Source organism: Balaenoptera acutorostrata (assembly GCF_949987535.1).
Source record: "Balaenoptera acutorostrata chromosome 6 unlocalized genomic scaffold, mBalAcu1.1 SUPER_6_unloc_1, whole genome shotgun sequence".
NCBI lineage: Eukaryota > Metazoa > Chordata > Mammalia > Artiodactyla > Balaenopteridae > Balaenoptera > Balaenoptera acutorostrata.
The window spans coordinates 429374-440574 of record NW_026645490.1 but is presented as its reverse complement, the minus strand read 5'-3'; the positions used below and the strand labels follow the sequence as shown (position 1 = coordinate 440574).

Sequence of the window (11201 nt, the reverse complement as noted above, 5' to 3'; positions counted from 1 at the left end):
GGAAAAAATCTAGACTCCAATAATTCCCTTCTCATAAATCTTATTGATGATCATTTGCTGGCCATCAATAGGGAAGGAAGATATCAAAACAAACCAAAAAATGGATCATAAGCAAGAAGAAAGCTAGCAGAGGAATACTAGCAGATATGATGAACCTGCTGCTTTCTTCAGTTTCATTAAACTCAATATAATTAAGTTTCAACCTATAAGAAGGAATATGAACTAAAAATGAAAATAATTCTCTCTGGGAAAGAATCAGGGTGGATTGACAAGAAGACAGCTGCAGACTCACCGTCTCTGCGATTAAGGCTTGCAAAGCCAGGGCCGTGGCTGCTGGACCGCTCTGAGGAGCTGCTGAAGGAAGCCCGGGGCAGGGCAGACGCCAGAGGAGCTTCACAGCTATCTGGGGGGAAACACCACGTGCGCGTTAGTACACTGATTAAAGCTTTCCTGTCCTCTCTTCCTCTCTTCTTCCTTCCCTTTTACTTTCCTTTCCTTCCTATTTCCCTGCCACCCTCCCTTCTCTTCTTCCTTAATTTCCTTTCTTTTTCGTTAACAGGCTAGGAAAATGCTAGAGACTGTGGCAAACATCAGTCTTGATCAGAGGTGTGTTAGTAAACGTTGAACAACAGGCTCTTAAGGAAAATTAAAAACCCTGATTGGTAGCATTTGCCACTTTCCATGGTGTAAATACTCGTACCATGGCCAATTCAAAGCTATCAACGTGATGTCACTGACCAGGAAGTTGGAAAAAGAATCATTATATAGTATTTTCACCACGCAGACACAAGGTATGTAAATAACCTCAAGAGCACCGATAACAGCAAGATGACATAAAATAAAGTAGGAAGTGGTGAGTTTTCAGAATGTATTACTTTTGTTTTACTATGATTTAATTAATTATGTTTATATAATTTAATTTTTAATAATGATTGTATTTTCATGCAAAATTCATGAAAAGTTAATGATTGGCTCTTGCTAGCTGCTAAAAATTGGTTCCAGCACATCACTCCTAAATGGGAAAATATTAAAAGTATTTCCTTGAAAATCAGAAAGAACACTTTCACAGACACCACCGTTTCTATTGAACATTGCACTGAAAGTCCTATCAGTACGTAAGAGAAAATTTAAAAATTAAAAGCACAAAATTGGATAAAAAAGAGCAACCGTTATCGTTTCCAGATGATATGATTATGGAGGTAGAAATTCTGAAAGTCATTGGCTAGCTTAACAATTCATTATACAAAAGCTGATAGTATTTCTAAACTTATCCATAGTTAGAAATTAAATAGAATAGCAAATACTAACAAAACATATAAAGTATCTAAGAATGAATCGTACAGAATTTGCAGGACATTTATGGAGATTATTATAAAAATTGTATTGAAAGACATTAAAGAAAAATTACATAAATTCAGACGACAATGATTGCAAATAGGAAGACTACTTTTAAGGTACTGGTTTTCCCTAGCTTGATCTAAAGATTCATTAGAAGTTCAATCAAAGCTCAGGAGGGTTTTTCACAGAACTTGAAGCAGTGAACCACACAGCTCAGGGGTTCTTAACGTGTGGTACAAATATGATATAGGGGGTCTGTTGAGATGAATAGAAAAAAATTACATCTTTATTTTCACTAACCTCTAGCTAAAATTTAGCATATTCTTCAGTCACAAATGTAGACAAACCAGACTATATTCACCAGTGCCCGTGCATATGTTACCAACAGAAGTTACAGATATTTTAATAGCAATCGTTGTCACAGACATCTAGAAATATTGTTTATGGTCCCCTTTACTTCAAAATAACAGTATTTATTAAAGTCACCACTAGATCTTGTTTTTGAATGCGCTAATAACTAAGAAGACACTATGTTACAATTTCTATTACATTGATATCAGCATTTCAATATAACTATTTACTTTGTAACCCTATGTATACATTTTATGCATTTACAAGCATTGCTGTGAGAAGGGGTCAGGCTTCAGCAAAGTGCCCAAAGGGTCCTTGGCACAAGGCAGAGCAAAGAAACACCCGTTGTGAGTGTGTGCACTGCAAGTACAAAGCTGTTGAGACATTACTGGGGCATTATTAGCCATTCAGAAAATTCCAGAAGATTGGGATCATCCACACAATCCACAGTCAGCTGTGCTAACTCGATTGTAAACGTGACAATTTCTCAGGGGACAATTTCTCTGCCTGTTGAGCAGACCAGGCCTGCATCATTCCCCCTTTAGGTAAAGGGGTCCCAGGGATCTAAGTAACCTGCTCAAGGTCACAGAGCTGGTTGAGGGTAAGTGAAGATTATCTCCATCAACTGTTTAGCTTGGGAAGCCTGCTCCTTTCCCAGCCTCCCCCACCCCCCCCCAGCACGCCTTCCTTTCTGAGTCTCCCCAGACGCTCCCCACTCAGTCCCCTCTGCTCACATCTTTCTCATCTCACCGTATTGGGGTCTCTCCTTTCTGGGTTGGAAACAGTGAGGACCAAGTGTAGATTCTGGAGCCAGACAGGGTGTGGGCATGACCTTTACCAAGCTGCCTACTCTTGGGAAGTCACTGGCCCTCCCTAAGCCTCAGTTACCTCATCTGTACAATGAGGATGTCACACAACTGAATCACACAACTGGACAAAGGGGAATCACACAATTCATAGGGTTTCTATGAGGATTAATAGTGTTTGCTTTTATTATTTTCAGTATGGTAAGACAAGTCATCACATAAGCTTCTTCAAAATATTCTAAGGACGTTTTCCCTATAGAGAGATATAGAAGGCAGCATTCAACGTTCCAAGCCATATTCTCATTTTTTATTCTTTCCTCAAAAGAAGGCATATGAATCTTAGTCTTTAAAAAAAAAAAAAAAATGAGTAAGATGTACTCGCTCTTATGAAGTCATCTTTGCCTTTGAGAAACAATTTTAAAAGTGATCATTTTCTTTACAACCCTAATTGGTTGTTCCAATTCACTTCCACACAGTCAAATTTGAGAATGCACGTGATCGAAAAACGTGACCATGTCCAATGAGGTACTTGGAAAAGAGCGGCTCTGTGTTTGGACAGTGTTTTCAGTACATTCACTGTGTTTTTAACTAAATTACATTCAAGTAAGGTGAAGTCTCAGATGCCACCCAAAAATCTCCTTAACCATTGTTTTCAATCTGAAATGTCTATATTTTATACTACGATTCCTGGAGCCAAAATTGTTAAGACACAATTTAATTTTCTTTTTCTGGAATCATTAAAAAATATTTGATTTCCACTGAATATTATTCTTATCAATAGTCTGATACATACTACTTCTATCCAAAAAAAAAAGATGAATCCTGAAATGCTTCAAAGCTACAACAATTATTCATAAATAATTGTTTTTAACAAACGAGATGGCAAAACAACTGAAAAGTACAACTATTTACCACTTAGGGGGAAAATGAGGTGAGTACAAGTAATAATCTTGTAAGAATTAACAAATGAAAATAGACAGATAATATTACAGTTCAATAGGCTAAAGCAGGTTTATTTCTCTTCATAATAACACTCATATTAATAAGAAATTATTCTATGAAATAATCGCAGTTTTGAAATGCACTTATTCCTTCAAAAGTTCAAATGTACTCAGAAGCTCAAATGTTCTCAGAAAAGCTTAGGAACTCTAAAGGGAAACTGATGATCCATTGTAACGTGTCTTATAGAAAATACAAACACACCGTAATTGTTCATGATTTATGTATGATTCAGATCAGAGTGCTCGGAACATCCTTGTGTGCATGCTTCTATAATAAGTTCTTATGTATTAAACGAGCAAACATTGTCTCAGTAGTTGTACCTATTGTAACATCATTTTAATCAATAGCCTATTATTTGTCCTGCCAACAGAACAGCTTTATACTGAAATTATTAAACAATATTTCAGCTTCTGTTTTTAAAAATTATATATATATTCTTTTCTCCAGGTAAAATCTTAGAAATTTGGAACTTTCCATAGCTGGGGAAAACATAGTTGCCTTAATCCTCTCAATCGAAGTGACACTATCTGAGTGTTTTCCAGACCCTTGACCTCCTCCTAAAACTACTTAAATCTACTCCCTCCATAAATAAAAAACAGTCCCAGACAAACCTCTTTGGATTACTACAGCTCCTTGGTGATGCATGCTCTTAGTTTCTTCAGAACTTTCAAATCCAGTTTATACACAACTGTATATAAATGGCATCTTTTCAATATGCATTATGTTCTAAAGTAGACTAAAAATTCCTCAGCAAAGAAAATGTCACTTTACTGAATTCATTGATGAGCTCTAGTAGTTATCTGGTAGCACCTTTAGGATTTTCTATGTCTAATATCATATCATCTGCAAACAGTGACAGTTTTACTTCTTTCTTTTCCAATTTAGATTCCTTTTCTTTTTCTTCTCTGTTTGCCACAGCTAGGACTTCCAAAACTATGTTGAATAAAAGTGGTGAGAGTGGAATCCTTGTCTTGCTCCTGATCTTAGAGGACATGCTTTTAGATTTTCAGTGTTGAGTATGATGTTAGCTGTAGGTTAGTTGTATATGGTCTATATTATTTTGAAATATGTTCCCTCTAGGACCCTTTCTGGAGAGTCTTTAATCATAAATAGGTGTTGAATTTTGTCAAAAGCTTTTTCTGCATCTATTGAGATGATCATATGGTTTTTATTCTTTAACTTGTGGTGGTGTATCACAGCCATTGATTTGCAGATACTGAAAAATCCTTGCATCCCTAGGATAAATCCCACTTGATCATAGTGTATGATCCTTTTAATGTATTGTTGGATTTGGATTGCTAGTATTTTGTTGAGGACAGATGAATGGATAAAGAAGATGTGCTACATATATACAATGGGATATTACTCAGCCATTAAAAAGAATGAAATAATGCCATTTGCAGCAACATGGATGGACCTGGAGATTATCATACTAAGTGAAATAAGTCAGACGGAGAAAGACAAATATCTATTAAAAAATTTAAAACAATAATTCAAATAATTATTTTAATAATATAATAATAACCTTCCAAAACAGAAAGCACAAAGTCCAGAGGGCTTCCCTGGTGAATTCTGCCAAACATTTAAGGAAGAAATCATGCCATCTCTCCATAATCCCTTTTAGAAGATAGAAACAGAGGAATACTTTTTAACTTATTCTATGAGGCTAATAGTACCATAATACCAAAACCAATCACAGATATTACAAGAAATGAAACCTACAGACCAATATTTCTCATGAACACAAATGCAAAATCCTCAACAAAATATTAGCCATCAAATCCAACAATGTATAAGAAGAATTACAGGGAATTCCCTGGCAGTCCAGTGGTTAGGACTCCATGCTTCCACTGCAGGGGGCCCGGGTTCAATCCCTGGTGAGGGAACTAGGATCCCACAAGCTACACGGTGTGGCCAAAAACAAAATAATAAAGTAAAATAAAATAAAATAAAAATAAAATAAAATAAAAATTTTAACAGATTTTTAAAAAATAGAAGAAGAATTACATACTGAAACAAGTAGAATTTGTCCCAGGTATTCAGGGCTGGTTCAACATTCAAAAATCAGTTTACGTAATCCATCACATCCACAGGCTAACAAAGAAAAATCACATGGTGCTATCGATAGATGAAGAAAAGCATCTGACAAAATCCAACACCCATCCATGGTAAAAACTCCTGGTAAACTAGGAATAGAGTTGAACTTTCACAAATTGATAAAGAATATCTACCGAAAACTTACAGCTAACACCACACTTAATGGTGAGAAACTGGAAACTTTCCCCACTAAGATCAAGACTAGGCAAAGATTTTCCCTCTCACCACTCCTTTTCCACATCCTACTAGAAGTCTTAGTTAATGCAATTAGACAAGAAAAGGAAATAGAAGGGATACAGATTAGGAAAGAAATGTCTTTGTTATGGATGACAAGATCATCTATGCAAAAACTCCTGGAACTAATAAGTGGTTATAGCAAGGTCACAGGATACAAGGTTAAAATACAAAAGTCAATTGTTTTTCTATTTACCAGCAATGATCAAGTGGAATTAGGAATCTGAAACACTATGCTATTTACATTAGCACCTAAAAAATATAAAATACTTAGGTATAAATCTAACAAAATATGCATGAGATCTATATGAGGAAAACTACAAAACTCTGAGCAATTAATCGAGGAAGAACTAAATAAATGGAGAGATACTCCATGTTCATGGACAATACTCAATATTGTCAAGATTTCAGTTTTTCCCAATTTGATCTATAGATTCAAGGCAATCTCAATCAAAATTCAAGCAAGTTATTTTGTGGATATCAACAAACTGATTCTAAAGTTTATGTGGTAAAGCAAAAGACCCAGAATGGCCAAAACAATATTGAAGAAGAACAGAGTGGTAGGAATGACACTACCTGATTTCAAGACTTACCATAAAGGTACAGTAATTAAGACAGTGTATTGGCAAAAGAACTGGCAAATAGATCAGTGAAACAGAACAGAGAGCCCTGAAGTAGACCTACACAAATATAATCAATTGACTGTTGACAAAGTAGCGAAGGCAATACAATAGAGCAAAGATAGTCTTTTCAATAAGTGGTAATGGAACAAATGGACTTCCATAAGCAAAAACATGAATCTAGACACAGACTTTTTACCCTTCACAAAAATTAATTCAAAATGGTTCACAGATCTAACTGTAAAGCACAAAACTATAAAACTCCTTGAAGATAACATAGGAGAAAATCTAGATGAACTTGTGTTCTGCAAAGACTTTGTAGATACAAAGCCACGATCCATGAAGAAAAGAACTGATAAGATGGACTTTATTAAAATTAAAAATTTCTGCCCTGCAAAAGACAGTCAAGAGAATGAAAACACAAGCCATAGGATGGGAGAAAATATTTGCAAAATACACATCGAACAAATGACTTTTATCCAAAATATGCAAAGAACTCCAACTTACCAATAAGAAAACAAACAACTCCAATTAAAAAATGGTCCGAAGCTGACTTTAACAGTCACTTCACCAAAGAAGATATACAGATGAGAAAGAAGCATATGAAAAGATGCTCCACATCATCTGTCTTCAGAGAAATGCACATTAAAACAACAATGGAGGGGCTTCCCTGGTGGCGCAGTGGTTGAGAATCTGCCTGCTAATGCAGGGGACACGGGTTCGAGCCCTGGTCTGGGAAGATCCCACATGCCACGGAGCAGCTGGGCCCGTGAGCCACAGCTGCTGAGCCTGCGCGTCTGGAGCCTGTGCCCCGCAACGGGAGGGGCCGCGATAGTGAAAGGCCCGCGCACCGCGATGAAGAGCGGTCCCCGCACCGCGATGAAGAGTGGCCCCCACTTGCCGCAACTAGAGAAAGCCCTCGCACGAACCAAAGACCCAACACAGCCAAAAATAAATAAATAAATAAATAAAGTAGCTATAAAAATTTAAAAAAAGAAAAAAAAAATATAGTAGAAAAATATTTAAAAAAAAAAAAAAAAAAAAAAAACAACAATGGAAAAAAAAAAAAAAAACAACAATGAGATACCACTACACTCCTATGAAAATGGTCAAAATCTGGAACACTAATGACATCAAATGCTGGCAAGGATGTAGAGCAACAGGAACTCTCATTGGTGGTGGGAATGCAAAATGGTGCAGGCTTTTTGGAAGACTGTTTGGCCGGTTCTTACAAAACTAAACGTATTCCTACATGCAATCCAAAATCTGTTCCTTGGTATTTACCCAAAGGGGTTGAAAACTTATGTCTACACAAAAACAGGCACAAAAATGTTTATAGCAGCTTTAGTCATTAAACGCCAACACTTGGAAGCAACCAAGACACCTTTAGTAGGGAATGGATAAACAAACTGTGGTACATCCATATAGTGGAACATTAGTAATAAAAAGAAACGATCCATCAAGCCATGAAAAGACACAGAAGAAACCCAAATGCATATTACTAAGTGAAAGAAGCCAGTCTTTAAAGGCTACATACCATACGATTCTAGCTATATGATATTCTGGAAAAAACAGAAGTGTGAAGCCAGTAAAATGATCAGTGGTTGCCAGTGTTTAGATGGGAGAGAGGAATGAATAAGAGGAACACAAGGGATTATAAGAGCAGTGAAACTATTCTGTACAATAATATAATGCTGGATACATGTCATTATACATTTGTCCAAACCCACAGAATGTACAACACCGAGAGTGAAACATCAACTATGGACTTGGGGTGACTATCATGTGTCAGCACAGGTTCACCAATTGTAAACTAAAAAAAGTATCAACACCACTCTGGAGAAGGATGCTGGTAATGGCAGAGGCTAAGCATGTGTGAGGGAAGGGGGTATATGGGAAATCTCTGTACTTTCTGCTCAATTTTACATAAACCTAAAACTGCTCAAAAAATAAAGTTTATTTTTAAAAAAGGGCAGGGGGGCTTTCTCTTTATCAACTACCCTGAGTATTCACTTAAAAACAAGTGCTATGATTTAAATAACTTACTGAGAAAGAAGAGAAACTTTCAGGGTTTTTTTTTTCCCCAGTTATACATCCTGGAGCCCATTTATAAAACTTAGTTCTATCCCTTCATGGTTTTAAAATTGTGCAAGGGTGTGTGACTCTACCAGCCTTCAGAGGAATCAAATATCTGGAGGGAGAATGGCTGTAGTTTTTCATGGATTGTCCTGCTTCAGCACCCTAAGCAGACAAGCATTTAGATCTGCTTTAAAGGTCAATTTTAATTATCCCAATTATTATTCACTCATGACTGCTGAAAAATTATATTCGACAAAAGGAACAGATTCCCAGTGGTGGGAGTGTTTCTAAAATTATAACTTGTGCCAGTTTAATGAATCATACTGCTTCTCATACAGGAACAGCACTTTTTTTTTTTTTTAAAGAACCACTATGTTTCTTTATTTCTTCAGCTTCTATCACAGTGCCTGGCACATGGTAAGCATTTGATAAATGTTTGCTGAATTAAATTGATCACAAGTCCGAGAGCAACTTTCTTAAATCTCCATATCTAAGTTATATTTCAACCCTGACATATATTGAGCTTAAAACATTGAAACAGCCAAGTTCATCCTAACAGAAAAATCATGCGGTCTTAATTTCCAGGCTGGGTGTGGGGTAGGTATGTGATAGTGGGACCCAGGAAAATATAGATAGAGAAGAGGGGTTCTCACTAATAGGAAGGGACTGCCAATGAAGTATTCATTTCAGAAGGCATTCTCATTCCTGCTTAAACAGGGCATGTCAGTAAAATTCAGCAATCCAACACACTCAGATATTTTTCAAAAATAATTCACAAATGGAAAGATGAGAACATGTCTGTGTTAGAAGTAACATCTCTAGATTTATCAAGATTGTATAATTTTGTGCAATGAAATTCAGGGGAGAAATAGACACAGCAGTTTTTCAGACACTGATACCCAAGGGGCAATTCCCCATCCCTGCCCCTGAAATTCTGATTTAGTGAGAGGATTTATTTGTGTACTTAAGGCAGACACATTCTGTTCTTCAGGGAAGGAAATGTACAACACTCGGGACAGGAGCTGAGAGATCTCTGCAGTGGATGAAAACCTCAACTGTGCCAGGAGAGACCCTCAATGTGGCCACCAGGAGTGTGCACTAAATTGCAGTTTTCATATGAGTAGCCCTGGTATCTGTGTTATGTTCTGTGGTTATTAAACCAGAATTGGAGAGTTGGGCAGTGTAAAAGACATACTTTCAAAAATCTGAAGCCCTATCACGCTAGTGCCCAGAAAGATGCACTTGGGAAACTCAGCTGTTGACTCATATTAGTATTGATATTACTTTAAATATTTAGTTTAAAAAGACTTTCACTATCCATAGCTCATTAACTGGAAAACTTCCTTGCTTGTATATAAATCTGAAATATCCATTTAAGGGGCAAAGTCTAATATTCCACACAACTTACTCAAATTGTTGAAATAGTCACAGAGCAATGAAATATGCAGTTTTGGGGTGACGTCAGTATCATGATAGTGTGAATCGTTCCTTTTTTCTCTCTCTCCTTTGATTTACAACTATTAGGACGTCCATAACCAGAAGAAAAAAAAAAAAGCACCTATCCACAACGACATCCAAGAGATCCATCCACCTGTGCATCCAAAGTGGGTGGACTGGACCATGGAGTAGGTAGCAGGGATTGAGGTAAGTGGCTGCAGAGCTGGTGGCAAGAGGCTGTGACAGCACAGAAGGCGGCTGCTGTTCTGGCAGCGAGCCAGCTCCACCTTTCTGGCAGAGGAGCTGGAGGATGAAGGCAGTGACTGGAAGTCTGCCCAGCCACGTGTGTTACAGCTGGCGGGACCAGTTGCTCTCTCTGAGGAGAGACTGCAGTGAATGGGCAGAGGGAAAGGAAAGGTAAGTAGACAGACAAAGAGAACTGAAGTAAAATGTCTCCTGCTGTCTGCCCCTGGAGGCAAGGGGACCGACCACCCAAGGACCCCTGGGACACCGCCCCCATCCCAACTTGAGGATACCTCTACCAGGCCATGGACACCCACAAAGCCCCAAGTGCTAAGTACACACACCTCCCCCCTGCGCCCACATTCTGCCACCACGCATTGTTTTTGTTGTTGTTGTTGTTGTTTTGTTTTGTTTTAACTGTGTGTGTTCCCAATCTTAGAAGCCGCTAGTTAACGCTGGTAAGAGAAACCAAAACCTTGTGCCATAGCGCCACCTTCTGGAAAGGAAGGCTCCTAACTGCCAACCTGTTGCATTCTTAGGATCAAAGTAAACAAAGTCTTACCTAAATAAAAATGGTGTTCCATTTTTTATTTAGGGAATCATGGTAATAGGGTATCGCAAAAAAAAGCAAGACAATTTTCCAGTAGCCAAACCCAAAGGTATGGAATATTGTGATCTAACTGATAAAGAGTTTTAAATAGCTGTTATGAAGAAATTCAACAGAAAACTCATAAAGGTAATGCAATGATATTAGGAATGAAAATAACAAGCAGAAGGAATACTTTACCAAAGAGATTAAAATTCTAAAAAAGAATCAGATTTCTGGAGCTGAAGAACTCAATAAATGAGATAAAGAATGCATTACAATGCACTGGAAATAGAGCAAATCAGGTAGAAGAGGAATTAGCAAGCTCAAGGATAGAAATATAGAAATAATTCAGGTGGAAGAAAAGAGAGAGTTAAGATTTTTAAAAAGTGAAGCCTATGAGAAATA

General features: G+C 37.3%; 1 protein-coding gene across 5 annotated transcripts in view; it reads right to left on the bottom strand.

The window, feature by feature from the left end:
• Positions 1–11201, bottom strand: part of LOC130704559 (ninjurin-1-like) — a 125711-nt gene that overhangs the window by 30016 nt on the left and 84494 nt on the right. For all 5 annotated transcript variants that reach the window (XM_057539232.1, XM_057539230.1, XM_057539233.1 and 2 more), the window contains one exon: positions 293–403. In XM_057539232.1, coding sequence (XP_057395215.1) covers positions 293–403 — 111 coding nt within the window. The remainder of the gene's footprint in view (positions 1–292; positions 404–11201) is intronic.